At 35.6% G+C, this 18,238-nt stretch overlaps 1 protein-coding gene across 1 annotated transcript in view; it reads right to left on the reverse strand.

The window, feature by feature from the left end:
* Positions 1-18,238, reverse strand: part of STT3B (STT3 oligosaccharyltransferase complex catalytic subunit B) — a 106,468-nt gene that overhangs the window by 25,319 nt on the left and 62,911 nt on the right. The window contains exons 4-5 of the mRNA XM_047098692.1: positions 10,238-10,303; positions 8,482-8,581 (exon numbers count right to left, since the gene is read on the reverse strand). Of these exons, the coding sequence (XP_046954648.1) occupies positions 8,482-8,581; positions 10,238-10,303 (166 nt within the window). The remainder of the gene's footprint in view (positions 1-8,481; positions 8,582-10,237; positions 10,304-18,238) is intronic.

Raw genomic sequence — 18,238 nt, forward strand, 5'->3', positions numbered from 1 at the left:
GTATAACCCTTTATTACTTTCAATATCTGAGATCTAAACTATCAAAATGATTTTAGTTTATTTACATTCTGAAGCCCTTCTAAGAGTTATTTTATAATTTTAAAAAGTTGCTAATTAATAGGTTTTAAAGATGTTTTATTACCTATAACTATGTATTAGCAGAAATGGCAGACACCTCTTTGATATTTAGCATTTCTAGCCTGTAAAATGTTACTGGCAATTAAACAAAATACATTTCTGTAGTAAGAAACATAATTCTTATGTTGCTTTTTGAATTCTTAGCTGACTTAGAGAAGTCATTTGAGAAAAAACTAATTGTATTCTATTTAGTTGTAATTTTTTCCTTCCTGAGTTTTTATTTATTGTAAAATGCAGCAAACCTTAATTTCTTGGGAAAATTGCCCTCTAAGGCAGTACAAGTTACGTGCAAGACCAAATATGTTACTTCTCTTCTATTCTGATTACCCCATGCCTCCACCTAAGTATATGCTATTGCCCTATAGTCTGTTATTTCACAATACTCCTAACTCTTCTTTCCAGGAGGCTTCCCAAGGCCTAAGAATGGGATATATTAATAAGGTATTTGTATAGACAGTGAGGAGTCAATGTCATAAATATTTTATCTCTTAAACTTCATGTGAACAAATGGGAGCTGTTTCTGATCTCAAGCTCATAAAATTAAATCCCTTCATGGTGTTTTTCAAGGGACACTACCAAAACAAAGAATACTAGATATTTCAAAAAATAAAATTGGTAGTTTTCCCTATTTAAACAGACATGAGACTTTATTTTTCAAAAGAATGCACTTAGGGGTGCTTGGATGGCTCAGTCAGTTGAGCGTCTGACTCCTGATTTTGGCTCAGGGCACAATCCCAGAGTCATGAGATTGAGCTCTATGTAGGGTTCCACACTCATGGAACCTGCTTACATGCGTGCGCGCGCGCACACACACACACACACACACACACACACACAGAATGCACTTAGGAGCAGAGACAGAAAAGTGTATTTGTGTGTAAGTAGAAATTTGATGGATGGCAGCTAAATCTCAAAAGGGTAGAAATAATAAGATGGTTAACAGCATCTAAAATTGGAAAACAAAAATCAAGAAATAGGAGTTTCGGGGCGCCTGGGTGACTCAGTTGGTTAAGCAACTGACTTCGGGCTCAGGTCATAATCTCATAGTTCGTGAGTTCGAGCCCCGCATCAGGCTCTGTGCTGACAGCTCAGAGCCTGGAGGCTCTTCGGATTCTGTGTCTCCCTCTCTCTCTGACCCTCCCCTACTCACGTTCTGTCTCCCTCTCTCAAAAATACACCCTCAGAATTTTTTTTTTTTTTAAGAAACAGGAATTTCATTTTGTGCTACTATGATTTATAATAAGAAACATACATTTGGTCTTCATCCACTGTTCTGGCAGAGAGCTCCCAAAACCCTTGGAACTTCCTAAGTGAGGAGAATGATTAAGGTTCTTTTATTGTATTACTGAGGTGACTTTTGCACCTCACCTAAGATGAAGGCTGGTTGCCAGAGGGAACCAACCACATGATCGGAAGGTTGGAATTTCAGCCCCACCCCCCTGACCTCCAGGGATGGGAGAGGGGCTCAAGATTGAATTCAATCACCAACGGCCAATGGTTTGATCAACCATGACTATGTAATGAAGCCTCCATAAAACCTCCAAAGGACAGGGTTCCAAGAGCTTCAGGTTGAGAAAGTGGAGATTTGGGGAAAGTGGAGTGCAAGAGAAGGGAAGCTCAATGCTCTTTCCCCATACCTGGCCCAATACATCTCTTCCATCTGCATGTTCCTGAATTACATACACCCTTTTATAATAAACCTGTAATCTTGTACTCTATCAAATTAATCAAACCAAGGAAGAGGTCATGGGAACCTCGGATTTACAGTCATATGGTCAGAAGTACAGGTGACAACCCAGACTTGTGACTGGCATAAAAGCAGAGGCCAGTCTTATGGGACTGAACCCTTAACCTGTGGCATCTGATGGTACCTAAGGATAGACGATATCACAATTGAGTTGAATGTTAGGACACTTAGCTGGTGTCAGGGAACAGTTTGGTGGTGTGGCAAACCTCCCACACATGTTGGAATTGGTGGTTTAGAAAGTACATTCGTGGTAAAAACCAAAAGAAACAACTGAAAGAAACAACTACTCTAAGTAGTTGTCTCAAGATAAGAATTTAAGGACTAAGCCAATTAAGGAAAAGGTAGAGAAAAGAACTGCTGATTTTGCTTTTAAGCTTTGTAGTAATATTTGACTTTCTCAATTATATACATTATCTTAAAATTTTAAATTGTATATAAAAATAAACACACCACTCTATTATTGTGTTTTAGCTGCTCTGTGATGCTCTATGTAACACACCAGTGTCATTTCTCTGCTATATTTTTCATAATCAAAATAGCTGTGGTGAAAGTTTATCTACATTTAAAACAAAAAACAATCTTTAGTCATCCTCAGTCTTTATAATCATCTCTTGGCCTCTGGCATTCTTTCTTCTTTTTTAAAAAATTTATTTATTTTGAGAAGAGCACAAGCAGGGGAGGGGCAGAGAAAAAGAACGAATCCTAAGCAGGCCCCGCAATGTCAGTGCAGAGCCTGACATGGGTCTCAAGCTCACGAACTGTGAGATCACGACCTGAGCCTAAATCAAGAGTTAGACGCTTAAGTGTCTAAACCACCCAGGCGCCCCCAGAACTTTTTCTTCTTACCTGGCTATTCCTTCATAATTTTAACATTAACAACAGAGGCCAACACTTAAATAACACTTTGTGTTAGCCCTTTTATAAGCACTTTTCATTATCCTTAAATTCTACAAGGTGGGAATTATTATCTCCATTTGACTCATGAGGACATTAATTAAGGCATAAAGAAATTAAGTAATCTGCCCAAAACTGCTAGTAAGTGACTAGTGGTAAAGTGACCACTAGTAAGTGACTAGACCAGGAAACTGAATCCTGTTAATTTGGTTCTGCAGTACATGCTCTTTTTAAAGAGTTTTTTTTCTTTTTTAAATTTATTTATTTTTAGAGAGAGGGAGAGCAAAAGTGGGGAAGGAGCAGAGAGAATCCCAAGCAGGCTCCCGTTATCAGCACAGAGCCTGATGTGGGACTCAATCCCATAAACCGAGAGATCTTGACCTGAATGGAGATCAAGAGTGGGACACTCAATCAATTGAACCACCCAGGTGCCCCTGTAGTGCATACTCTTTACCCTGTTATGGCACTTCTCATTTATGGTTACATCATCACAAACCCTCTGTAAGTCCATTTCTATACTATTTTCTCCTCTCAAGATCATGATTTATCTCCAAAACTTTCAGAAGGACAGTCAGTTGGAAAGCCTAGCAAGACCTTCCTGAAACTTAAAAGTCAAAACTGATCTTCACAAACTCCTTCTCATTTCCATTTTGTTCATATGCTATGATTACAATGTATTAACGGATATCAATTACATTGATGGCCCTAGAAAAGGGCCATCTTTTGATCATCTATGCATCCTAATGGCGAGCACAAAACTAAGTATTAAACATTTAATCCTCTACTGAACTGATTTGCTCCTCAAAAAAAAAAAAAAAAAAGGAAAGAAAGAAAAGGTCAAATTAGGCAAACTAAATTCTAGTGCTTCCAAGCTTTTTATGTGCTTGTAGAATTTTTACATGCAATTTTTACGTCTGTTGTTGTGTAGCATTAGATATGTTTTGTTTATGTATGGCAAGTATAAACATGATGCCTAAAATTTATTGGTTTTACTTAAAAAAATATTTTTTTTAAATTAAGAAAGTTTTTAAAATAAGCTCTATGCCCAATATGGGGCTTTAACTCATGACCCCAAGATCAAGAGTCACATGTTCTACGGACTGACACAGCCAGGGACCCCTCTGGTTTTCTTTTTAATTCATTCAATAGCAGGATTGTCTTTTCTTCACTCACAAACTCTACAATCCTAGAACAATTTGTACAGAACTAAAGTATGTGGTATATGTCTATAATACTTTGCTCTTTATATGATGGTTCCACCAGCAAATATTACCATAAAAATGTAGATTAGATATAATATAAAAAGTGATTCTGTTACTCTCTTCTTACTCAAATGACCTCAACGAAAGAACACACACAATAAGCAAATTCTTCAGTGACATTTAAAAATCACTTATCAATACTAGAAACTAGTTTCTTCCTGCTCTTTAAGTTATTCTAATTTAAAATTTTAATTCTAATAAACCATGAGATAAAATTCACATTTCTATAAATGAAAAAGTCTCATTTATTATGAATTTAGTACATGCTCATTGTAGAAAATTTGGAAAGCAGAGAAAAATATGAAGAAAAAGTATCACTAGTAATCCTTGCTGTCTGCTTTTTATTAACTTTTTCCTAACTCACCAAATACCAAAAAAGATTACATTTAATGATGCCATAATATTTCATGATTTGGCAACACTACAATTTAAGTGTAACTTAAAAATTAAAATTTCTCTATTGGACATTTAAACTATTTTCAATTATAAGTAACACCATAATGAACACTGCTAAACATGTCTTCATATCTTTAATAATTTCTTTATTATGTAAAGTGTGATTAAACATTTCTAAAGGTTAAATGATTTTACATCCAACAGTGTTATGCGATACCTGTAAACCACTCTCTCTATAAATGCAAATTAAGATATGGGTGTTCTTTCTTCTTATTAAAACATCAGAATCCTATTTGTGACATAACTGTGTGTAATTCACTTCCCAATATGGTGAATACACCAAGTACAAAATATATCTTCACAAAATAATTTAACTTTCTTCCCACATAAATTTCAAGGGGCTTTTCTTTTCCCTTGCCCCTCAACCCCCCACTCGTGTGCCACACATACCCTATACATCCACATTATCTTCCATGCGCCCCTCTTTCCACATGTGAACAAACTTTTGAGTTTTCCCTGGCTTACCAACGGATTCTAAACACACGTGCAAAAAATCTACTGAAAGGGAAAACCATTTTTCATAATTATTTCAAATGATTCATTTTTACTTCATTTAATTTGATACTAAGAACCCAATCAAATATTTGGTTTATATGATTATGAGTTTGCCATTTATCAATCATTATTTTCTTTATCTAAATGGTTCTGCTCATGAGAAGAGAGAACTACAGACAAAGGATGTTACGTGATAAAATCAGAGGACAAACCTCTATGTGTAGCTTTATAATGCCTTCAAATTTTCCAGGACCATTAAGTTAGGTTAAATTGAACTTAAATCTTGATACATTTGGGATAAAGTAGAGAATAGCTGATTTTTCTATACCATCATTTCCCATCCATTTAAAAGTAAACTATGAAACAGTATACAAATCACCTAAAATACCCTTAATCATATGAATGGAATAAGCTATAAAACAAGGAAGGTGGGGGTAGGGAATCTCAACACTACAAAATTATCTGAGGTGTTTACTAATCTAACTTCACACATGCATATAATATCCCTGAACTACTTTAGTTTTCTTCCCTCTGAAAAGAAGAAACATTTTCAAGAGCCAACCAAAGCAGTATTAATTGCGTACTTTTTGTAAAGTTACCATAGAAATCCTACTTGCCAAATACAAGGTCTTTCCTTAATTCTCACCCTACTAGATCTTAGTACTAACACTCAAGGGAAGTTGGACACTGTTCATGTTTTCAACTTTTATGTAGAAAATCCTTTCATTTGACTGACCTCTTTAACAATGTATGTATCTAGCTCCTTCTATTTTGGCTCTTCTTCCTCTTCCTGATTCAGGGACATTTCACAAGTCTATTCCTCAATCTGCTCCCCACTCTATTCCCCTGACCATTAAATTTTCAAGACCCAGAAGTTTTTAAATTAAACAAATTTTTAGTTCCTCCCCTATTACATTTAACTTAAAAAATTTCTCTACTTACATATCTCTAAAACTAAAAGTTGAGACTTGAAGTTTAATCTATCATTCTCCTTTCTGGATCCTAAAGACTGTTTACAGTGTTTTCAGGGTAGAGATATATCACAGGCTAATGTATTTCAACAGTAAGGTATTTATTTACATGGTAGGCATACAGTTTTAATAGAAATAGTAATTTGTAGCATCATGGGCTATGGAGCCAAAACTTCTAAGTTCAGGCCTAAATCACATGGTCTTGAGCAAATTATGTCCTTTTTTGCTTCCTCATCTGTAAAATAAGGACAGTAACAGTACCTACACTACTCTCTCACAATGTGGTTATGAAAATTAAATGAGTGAAATACATGTAAACAACTTAGTCTGTGGTATCAAATAAGCATTTGATAATATATTATTTCAGTGGTGACTGTTATAAAGTGTGCTGAAATGACTATATATGAACTTTTTAAATTGATATGGTATACACCCTATATAATTCACCCTTTTAAATATGCCATAGAGTGCTTTTTCTTATTATAGTCATAAAGTTGTGTATTTATTACCACTATCTAATTCCAGAACACTTCCTCATCCCCAAAGAAACCTCATTCCCATTAGCAGTCACTCTTCCATTCCCCAAACCTCTGGCAACCACTAAACCTATTTACTTTCTGTCTCTAAGGATTAGTCTATTCTGAACATTTCATACAAAAAGAATCCTACAATTATACATGGACTTAAGTGTCTGGCTTATTTTACTTAGCATAATGTTTTCAAGCCTCACAACATATCGGTACTTCATTCCTTCTTACGGCTAAATAATATTCTACTATATGAATATACACACTTTATTTATCCATCAGTTGGTGGACATTTGGGGTGTCTTCACTTTTTGGCTATTAGGGATAATAAATATTGCAACGTACATCAGTGTACATGTTTCTGTGTGAATAGTTACTGTCAATTCTCTTGGGGGTATACCTGGGAGTGGAATTACTGGGTCATAGGGTAACTCTCTGATTAAGTTTTTGAGGAATTGCCAGACTACTGGGTTTATTTTGTTGTTTTTTTTAATTTTTTTAAAAATTTTTTTTAAATGTTTTTTTTTAATTTATTTTTGAGACAGAGAGAGACAGAGCATGACCAGGGGAGGGGCAGAGAGAGAAGGAGACACAGAATATGAGGCAGGCTCCAGGCTCATAGCTGTCAGCACAGAGCCCGACGCAGGGCTCGAACTCATGGACTGTGAAATCATGACCCGAGCCGAAGTCGGACACTTAACCGACTGAGCCACCCAGGCACCCCTTTGTTGTTTGATTTTGTTTTTTTAGGTAAGTAAATAAGCTTTATCTTTCTGTTACTGCTTTCCAACAACATTGTCATACTGGAATTGTATTATTTTACTAAGACATTGGGTTCAAACCACAACTTCTCTCTTATTAATTCAACCTATAAAGGTTCTGTCTCTATCATGGATAATGAGCTCTACGATTTGAGACAACATCTATCACTAAGCATCTTATTCAAAAGATACGTTTTAAAACCTAGAGAAAAAAAATAAAGATTTCATAGAAAACAGGTTCGTCTGAATGTTCACCTTCCCAAAAGTCGCAAGTTTAAAACCTAATGGCCAATGTATCAGTATTATGAGGTGGCATTTGGGAGGTAGTAAGGTAGTAAGGGCTTTGGGGATTAGTAACCTTTTAAAAGAGGTCCAGAGAACTAGTTCCTCCCTTCTACAATGTAAGGACAAAGCAAAAAGGTACCAGCTATGAACTAGGAAGGGAGCCCTTACAAAAACGTGACTATTCTGTTACCTTAATCTGGGACTTTGCAGCCTCCAGAACTGTGAGAAATTTCTGTTGTTTACATGCTATCTAGCCGGTGGTATTTTGTTTTAGCAGCCCAAATGGACAAAGGTACTCTGTCGTATACTATACAGAAAAGGCTTTCAAAAGTTTATTAAACTGTTTACTCTTACAGTGACTGTGCTGAATTTGAATAATATGCATATGTGAATGATTTTCTTTTCCTTTTTTAGTTTTTTTTTTTTTAATGTTTATTTATTATTGAGAGACAGAGACACACAGAGCGTGAGCAGGGGAGGGGTAGAAAGAGGGGGAGACACAGAATCTGAAGTAGGCTCCAGCTCCGAGCTGTCAGCACAGAGCCCGATGTGGGGCTCGAACTCACAAACTGCGAGACCATGACTTGAGCCGAAGTCGGACGCTTAACCGACTGAGCCACCCAGGTGTCCCATATGTGAATGATTTTCAAGACAGAATACCCATTCCCCCAAATTAAGGAAAAACTGGGCTGACAAATATTAAATCTAGTATCTGTAGGCTAATTTTTACAACAGCAAAAACTCATCAAGAAGTTGGTAACAATGTATATACATAAAAGTGCGTGACCCACCTTATTGATACAAAAAAACAAAAAAATATATATGAAATTATTTTCACCTTCTTATGAGTAATACGGCCAAACAGAAATGGCTGTTCAATGAAAATGTATGGCTGTTCAATGAAACATCTCTTAGAGGTGAGATTTCAAACGTCAAATCACTCACCTATGTAGACTCTTTTGCTGTATCTCTGCATCAGTAACAGCACAAATACATGCAGTGGAATAAGGTTGATGATAAACACATAACCACCCCAAGCAGAGACCTACGGATTAAGAAATGCAAAGTTAAATAATTTAAGATGTCTGCTTTTAAAAATAGATTCAGTTTTATTTGTCATGACAATCTAAACATATAATGAACAAATATAAACAAACACTAGGATTTTTAGCAAGTGTGACAGATGCTTAAAATTGATTTATGAAGCCTACATATAACCTATTTCTATGTATTATTAAAATAATAATCCCATAAATCCAACATGCTTTTCTATATTCACTGGAGAAATGGTCAGATTAAACTTAATAACACTGAGAACATTATAATTTTGAATTGGTAGTAAAAAGTCTGTCATAAAGGTGAGGATTCTTAAGATACAGATCATAAATTTTTAAAAGGGAAAAGAAAGGCTTTTACTTCCCTCACTTTTGATAACTACATTGCAAGAAGCTTCACTGAGAATAAGAACAATGAATGTTTAGCACCAGCCAACAACTGAACTATATAAGGAACTCTCGGATAATCTGGATATGTTTCAAGATACTCAAAATAAAAGGTACTACCTTAAGTATAAATTATTTCATACTAATGGATTACAAATCAAGATTCCATTTTAATGTTTAGCATGTATCATAAAGTTAGACTGTTCTATCAGAATAACGGAGTATGTTCTAGTCTAATTTTTTTTGTATGGTTCTTTAAATTTTTTTTTTTTTTTTTTTAAGTAAGCTATATGCCCAATGTGGGGCTTAAACTCACAACCCTGAGATCAAGAGTTACATGCTCTACCAGCTGGCTCTGTTTCGGTAAAGATAATGTTTATTTTCGACCAACAGTATTACTTTTTTGGGTATATTCAATAGGCAATAAGCTCTTGTCAAGAACAAAGTTGTAGGTGTACATTAATAAAAGCTTGAAAGAACCATTTGACCAATAGACACAGTAAGACACTAGATGTTAATATATACATTCTAACAATGCTGCCCATACCTAAAATATTTCAGAACCACTTGTAATGAACTGCCTTTGGTATACAATAAAGAACATGTTTACTGCTTCACTGACATGCTATTTTACACCAAAAACAATGTTACTCTGATTGAGCAGGGGTTCTAAGTGAAGGACTTTGAATTACCTCCAAAATTTAAATGTAAACTTCAAAGAGAATGAGTTTTCTATTACTTGGGTACAAGCGCACAGAATGTGCCTGGCCTTAACCACTTTAAAAGGGGCATGGATAATTTGGATGCAAATTCCATGCTATGTGTTCAAAAACAAACAAACAAAACCTTACCTAAAATTATCACTAGTTTTCACCACAAGACTACTAGATGATAGTCTGTGGTGTGGGAAAAAAGGCAGGAGAATGAAGAGGTAATTCTGAACCCCAACCTAAGTAATCTGTTGAAAAAAGTACGTAGGTAGTTTACCTAGAGGATAGCACCATTATTTAGGTAAAGTTGTACATCTGAAAAGAAAAATTGTTTCACTTGCTGCAAATATTATATTTGAGGGATTGGCATTTATTAGCCCTCCCCACTAAAGCAAAGTCCATACATACTCCAGAGATGGGGGTAGGGAAGAGGATAGCAGTAGGAAGTGGAGAACTAGTCTGGATGAGAAGAAAATGATGAAGACGAGGAATTGGTCTAACTGTGAAAGACTTGCCAGACCTTCTATAATTTCAATAATGAATTCTTACCATATAGAAATATGATAAGCAGCAGCACATCGTCCAAAAAACTGACCCAGTTTTTACAGATTTTACCTAAAAAACAAGCAAATGTTTATCAATGTTCCTGATGGAAAAAAAAAAAAGTTAAATATTTAGTAAGCTTGTACTACAAAAAGCCAAAGTTATTAAAAAAGTACAGAGGTTTTATTCAGATATTCAGATCCACTTAAGATATGCATTTAGAACACCAGGCAACAGTCAGACATTTTATAAATAGCCTTGATTTTTCTGTTGTTGTTACGCAGTTTTCAGTGAAAACAATCATCTTAAAAAAAAATTATATTTTTCTATTTGCTTTATTTTCTATTTTAAAATGATTAACATCAACAAATTAAGATTTTAACTAAATAATTTGTTCAGCAGAACTACATTTTTACATAGTTGGTCTTCTTAATCTGTAATTTTTCATTTGAATATATACATCTTGTATAGAATTCTAATTATAAGCATCCATTTTTGAAAACCTATCATCTAGAAATTTTCAGATACCATAACCAATATCAACAATTAATAAAAATTGGGGTGTCTGGGTGGCTCAGCTGGTTAAGCATCCGACTCTTGATTTCATTTCAGGTCATGATCTCACTGTTGTGAGATCAAGCCCCATGTAGGGCTCCACCATGAATGTGGAGCCTTCTTGGATCTTCTCCCTCTCTCTGTCCTTCCCCCTCTCACATACACACTCTCTCTCAAAATAAATAAACATTAAAAAAAACCAATAATCAATAAATAATTATCTATATCTTCAAGATATTGATATTCCTAAAGAAATTTCTAGGATATGTCAGTAAAATTCTCAATCACTCTGAACCAGAAAGACAACCTGCAATCGATGAAAGTTTCAAAAAAATAACATCTCTACTGTCTAAAACAAAACAAAACAAAACAAAAACAAAAAACAACAAAAAACTAACCAAAGAAATAACTCCCAGATAAATTTGTATGTTCGTCTGAAAATAACAGTTTGGTTCAGAAAACTAAATTAAAAAATTTTTTTTTGAGTTTGAGAGAGAGAGAGCACATGCAACACATACACAAGTGGGGGTGGGACAGAAAAAAGGAAAGACAGAATCCCAAGCAGGCTCTGTGCCATCAGTGCAGAGCCCAATACATGGCTCGAACTCATGAACTGTGAGATATGACTTGAGCTGAGATCAAGAGTTGGACATTTAACTGACTGCGCGCCCAGGTGCCCCAGAAAACTGAATTTTAAGTTTCAAAAACACAAGTTCTAAATAGTTATTTATGCCAAGGGTAAAGAGTCATCTTTAAAAAACAAATCGAATATTCTAAAGACATGATAAGCCTAAGTCCCATTACAAGCAATTCTGATTAAAAGAGTTATCTCCATGTTCTGATAAGAAGTTCAAATAGTTAATACTATATTCTACATACCTAATTTCAAGGAATTTACTTTTAAAATGAGCCTCTACTAATATATTAAAACAAACTATAGGTGACATGTAATCTTTGGGGGAATTGTAAAGCGCGCGCACACACACACACACACACACACACACACACACACACACACAATGAAAGGAGGGAAAGAAGAAGGAAACATTCCTGGTTTACAGCACTTAAAGATATTATCAGACTAACTTCTGTTACATAGTGAAAGACTGCTTTGAATTCAACATCATAGTGTATGTGTGTGACAAAACACCCCCCCCACCACTGCCAAAACCAGCTTGACCTATGCTAAAATGTGAACAAGGAAGGCAGCATATTAAAATTTTGACAATTTTAAAAATAAAAAAATTCCCAGGGCAGATTAGAAATGATTCCTATAATATCCGATCTCCAGAGAGATTGGAGAAGTGAGATGGAACCAAGTGCTAATGAGAAAATCACATAGAGACCAAAAGACAAATTAGAGAGACCAAAAATGATTTTTAAAAAGGAAAGCAGCTACCAGGGAAATGGGAAAGAAAAGAATATTCAGAAAGCCTACTTCTAAGTGGGGAGACTAGAAGAAATAGTGTTGTTAGAGGATGAGATGAGCCAGAAACAAAAAGAAATCCCAAGGAATGGAGGACAGAAAACTATCGTAGGTAGATCAATAAACAAGAAAAAAAAAAAAAAAAGATTCTACATAGACACTGAAAATTAAAAGGACAGGTCATCCAGTAAACTGGAGGTAGAGATGACGAATGTTGAGGTTAAACTTGCAAACGACCATTCAGTCTTTTACATTTGTGTGTCAGTTATTTTATTGCCTCTTAGCTCCAAATGCACCCTTCAATATATGTTCTAACAACAGAGTATCTTCTAACTATTTCTCCTGTAAAGTGAGTATGATGTTAAGTTTTCTCAGCAGAGGGTGCTGAGGGAACGTTGCACAAGAGGCTCTCCAATGATTTCAGGTGCAGGCTGGAGTTGGTGGGGTGGCTGTGAGAACATCTGGTGGTGCTGACCCCAGCCATGGGCCCAGAACACAGTCCTTCTGTGACTTTGCAACATTAGTCTAGAAATAACTTTCCTGCAGTCCTCTTGATATGGTAACCAAAAGCCCCATACACATTCTATCTAGAAGCTTCCTGCCACTGCACACCATACTATAAGTCACTAGCTCCCCATTCCTGAATTCCTACACTCCAGAGGGTGGTCAATTGCTTGTCAGGCAGCTCCAAGCCAGCTCTAGCTTGGCCTAACCATGAAACTTCTCTGGGGCTGGTAGGATGAACCAGACCCTGTTCGAATGAAATCTGAATCCTTTCCAAGTTTGTCCTTCCTTGGGTACTTTCCCTCAGCCCTAGCAAATCATATACAGTTTCCTTCTATATTAGTTACTCTTCTATAGCAGTTAATAATTCTCTATATAAAATTCCCCTTATTTAATCTACTGGGATTGATGGGGCCCAGTCCTGTATAATCTACTACCAAAAAACCAAAATATATTTACAACTACTAAATATAGTCCATACCCTGAAATTTCCTCAAACTCTAAAACCAATTGTATAGGTCGAAAGAGAATGAGAAAAGGATATATACTATGAATCAAACATATTCCACTGTATTAATAATATACAGAAAAGTCTGCTAAGCTATGTTGGACACATTGTAAAACTGTAAGTCAGTCATGCCCCAACTGGAGAGGTAAGACGCAAAAGCAAGAACTACAGCCAAAGCCCAGTAGGACAGAGACCATGTGATGAGTACAGACACTGAGTGGCAAAAGGTCCTTATAGATCCTGAATGTCATTGGTAACAGAAATACAAGTCAGGAGGCTAATATATGACTGAGTACTGAGATCCAAATTTACAGTGGTAGGAATATAGACATAAAGGAGAGGCTATGTTCAAGGGCCAAATCAACATTTTTGGTGAACTAGAATTAGAGTAGTGCAGAAAAAGAAGTTGAGAACTCCTAGTTTCCTACCTTGAGGTACTACCCATCAGTGAGGAGGAGGAAGGCCAACAGATGGTAGGTATGAATGGGTGGTTTTTTAAGTCAGTCTTTCACATGTTAATATTAAAACTCCTGAATTAGAATTCTTCAACAATGGAAATATAAGTCAAGAGAAAAAAATGCCTGGAAAATTCCCCAATATTAGGAAATTAAACAACATGCCTCTAAAGAGTCTAAAGGTCAAAGGAGAAATTGAGAATTAGAAAACAATTTTAACTACATGACAATAAGAACACAACATATTGAAATATACAGAGTATAGCTAAAGCAATGATTAAAGTATAATTTAAATTTCATATTAGAAAAATAGAAATAGCTAGAATAACTTAAGCATTAACCTCAACTAGCTAGAAAGGAGCAAACCAAATACAAAGTAGAATAATAAAAGTCAAGAATTCAATGAAATAGAAAACAAATACAGAGAAAAATAAATGAAACCAAAAGTTGGATAAAATTTAACTAGACTGATAAGAAAAGAGAGAAGATACAAATGACCATTACTAAGGATAAGAGAGGTAATACCACTACAGACTGTATGGACATTCAAGAATTACAAAAGAATATGATGTAGTATTTGTGCCAGGAAATCAGATCATTTATGTGATATGAAAATTTTCAAAAAAAAAAAAGAGATCTTTTAAAGAAACAAAATCAGAACAGAACTGTGTCAATAAAAATTGAATTAGTAATTAAACAATCTTCCCAGGTTCAGATGGCTTCACTGGTGAAAAGTATCAACAGTTAAGGAAGGTACAATACCAATCCTATAAAAATTCTTTCAGAGAATAGACAGGGAAACACTCCCCTAACTTATTTTAGAAGCTCAGAATAACCTTGATATCAAAGCTAGACAAAGATATCACACGAAAAGAAAACATATTAATATCCCTCATGGAAACAGAGAAAAAATTCTTAACAAAATAAAATCAACACAAAACCAACAATATAAAAAAAGATTATATGCCATAAACAAGTCCAATTTCTTCCATGAATTCAAAGTTGTTTTAACATTGGAAAAAAAAAAAATTAATGCAGTGGTTCCCAACTGGGGAATAGGGACTGAATACTCCTGGCATCTAGCATGTAGAGGGAAGGGATGCTGCTAAACATTCTACAACACACAAGACAAGAAATAACTGCCTGGCCCCAAATGTCAATAGTGTTGAAGGAGAGAAACCCTGAATTAATGTAATTAAGGACAAAAATCATACGAATCCTCAATAGACACAAAAAAGCTACTGACAAAATCTAATACCCATTTATGGTAAAAATTCTCAAACTGAAAATATATAAAAACTTCCTCAAGCTATGATCAAGGACATCTGTAAAAAACAACTAACATTATACTTAATGGTGAAAGCCTGAATGCTTTCCTCTTAAAATCAGGAAAGAAAGGATGTGCAGTCTCACTGCTTCTACTGAACACGCTGCTTCTACTATACTGGTTCTAACCAGTACAATCAGGCAAGGTAAAAAAATTTAATTTATGCTCTCAGAAAGACATTGTTAAAAATATAAAAAAGACAAGCTACTGACTGAGAGCAAATGTTTGCAAAACATATATCTGATAAAGAATGTATTTCCAAAATATATAAAGAGCTCTTACAACTCAATAAGAAAACAACCCAACCAAAACATAGGCAAAAGGTTTGAAGAGACATTTCACCAAAGAAGAATCAGAATGGGAAATAAGCACATGAAAAGATGCTCAATTATTAGTCATTGGAGTAAAGCAAATTAAAACCACGAGACACCACAACATACCTACTAGAATGGCTAAAATTTAAAAATCTGAACATACCATGTGCTGGTAAAAAAGTAAAAGCAATGCCTCATATTGTGATGGAGGGAATGAAAAATAATAAAGCCACTCCGGAAAACTTTTTGGGAGCTGTTTATACAATTAAACTTGTACTTATAAACCAGCAACCCCACACCTAGGCACCTATTCAAGAGGAATACAAATATATATATGCCCATGTGCAACACTGTATACAACTATTTATAGCCACTTTATTATCACCCAAAATTGGAAAACAAAATAAGCTACGGTACACTCATATAGTACAGCCATACATACTACTCAGCAATAAAAAACAGCAAACTACAAAATCATGCAATAATGGATGACTTATGCTAAGTGAAGCTAAGCAAGACATAAAGGGCCACCCTTTACTGTACTGTTTCTACAACACACCTTATGGAAACCAAACTCCCAAAGATATGTAGACAGAAATCAGACCTGTGGTTTCAAGGAATTTGGGTTAAGGAGAGGAATGATTACAAAGGCACAGGGGAAAAACCTTTAAAAAAAATTCTATAGGAGGCAATGATATATATGTATGCACTGTTCCTTGTACTATTTTATCTGTATCAGCCTTGTTGTTGGTGAATAGTAACAACAGAAGTAAAAATAAGCATGTACTCATCAATTTCTGTGTTCCTATAATGTTCTATACATTTACATGCATTAACTTACTTAAACTATATAATGTAAGAACGATTATTACTTCTATTTTATAGCTGATGTAACAGACATGCGGGTAGTTTAAACAACTTTCAATGAACACAGAAAAAGAAAAAGAAAAAACAAACAAAAAAAACCCAACTCTCAGTGACAATAGCTAATATTCAGAAAAGAAATATCCAGACCATGGTGGTTTGGCTTCAAAGACGGTATTCTTCACAACTTGATCTTGATTTAAAAAAATAAACAAACAAGGTTAAGGGTGCCTGAGGGGCTCAGTTGGTTAAGGGCCTGACTCTTGATATGGGCTAAGGTCATGATCTTACAGTTTGGTTCCTGAGTTGGAGCCCTGCATTGGCTAGGGCTTTGTGCTGACAGTGCAGAGCCTGTTTGGGATTTGCTCTCCTCTCTCTCTCTCTCTCTCTCTGCCTCTCCTCTGCTCACGTGTGTGTGTGTGTGCGCGCGTGCGCGCATGTGTGTGTGCTCTCTCTTTCTCAAGAGAGAGAGAAAAAAAAAGGTTAGTATCTATAGAACACGAATCTAAAAGCATATTAAAAATTGTCTGTGGGGGTGCCTGGGTGGCTCAGTCGGTTAAGTGTCAGACTTCTGCTCAGGTCATGATCTCCAGGTTTGTGAGTTTGAGCCCCACATCAGTCTCTGTGCTGACAGCTTGGAGCCTGGAGTCTGCTTCAGATTGTGTCTCCCTCTCTCTCTGTCCTTCCCCCACTTGCACTCATGCTCTCTCTCTCAAAAATAAACATTAAAAAAATTTTTTTCTTAAATGTCTGTCATCGGTGCTTTGAAAACAGAGTACTTTATCTTAAAAATTTTAAAGATGTAACTTGTTCAGCAGTTGGTTTAAAAGTAAACACACCAGATGAGGAATCCGTAGACAACTTACATTTACATTTTAGCGATTACATATAAAATGTTTTTGGGGCGCCTGGGTGGCGCAGTCGGTTAAGCGTCCGACTTCAGCCAGGTCACGATCTCGCGGTCAGTGAGTTCGAGCCCCGCGTCAGGCTCTGGGCGGATGGCTCGGAGCCTCGAGCCTGTTTCCGATTCTGTGTCTCCCTCTCTCTCTGCCCCTCCCCCGTTCATGCTCTGTCTCTCTCTGTCCCAAAAATAAATAAAAACGTTAAAAAAAAAAAATTAAAAAAAAAAATAAATAAAAAAAATAAAATGTTTTTATCTTCATAATGTCATTTGGCTACAAACAACTTTTCAGAGTAGTCAGAGCTGTTAGTACTTTTATTTTCAATTGGTAATGATCAGATATTAAACAAACGTAATTATCTATTGCAACTCTGTAGCCAAAACATTTTTATTTCATTTATAAGGAAAGTGAATGAGATTAAAGTGTCAAATATCTTGCCACAAGTCAGAAAATAGCTTTCTATGCCAGAACTCCAAACCAACTCATTTCAAATACTGAAGCTGTTTCCACTTTAAACCCAATTTATTTTAAGTATGTTAGTTTAAAAAATAGAACACAAAAACTCACTACATAATCTTTTAGTCCTTAGGATGCTTTTCATCATTTTGTCACTCTATCATTCTTAAAAGCAATATGATAACTCAAAATGCTCAACATCACTCATCATCAGGGAAATACAGTTCAAAATCACAATGAGATACCACCTCACATCTGTCAGAATGGCTAACATGAACAACTCAGGCAACAACAGATGTTGGCGAGGATGCAGAGAAAGAGGATCTCTTTTGCACTGTTGGTGGGAATAAAAGCTGGTGCAGCCACTCTGGAAAACAGTATGGAGGTTCCTCAAAAAATTAAAAATAGAACTATCTTACAACCTAGCAATTGCACTACTAGGTATTTACCCAAGGAATACAGGTATGCTGTTTCAGAGGGGCACCTGCACCCTTTATAGCAGCACTATCAACAATAACCAAAGTATGGAAACAGCCCAAATGTCCATCGATGGATGAATGCACAAAGAAGATGTGGTATATATATGCAATGGAGTATTACTCGGCAATCAAAAAGAATGAAATCTTGCCTTTTGCATCTATGTGGATGGAACTGGAAAGTATTATGCTAAGTGAAATTAGTCAGAGAAAGACAAAA

Source organism: Lynx rufus, unplaced genomic scaffold (assembly GCF_022079265.1).
Source record: "Lynx rufus isolate CCGP_SWC_20201006 ecotype Redwood Valley unplaced genomic scaffold, mLynRuf1.p SCAF_5, whole genome shotgun sequence".
NCBI lineage: Eukaryota > Metazoa > Chordata > Mammalia > Carnivora > Felidae > Lynx > Lynx rufus.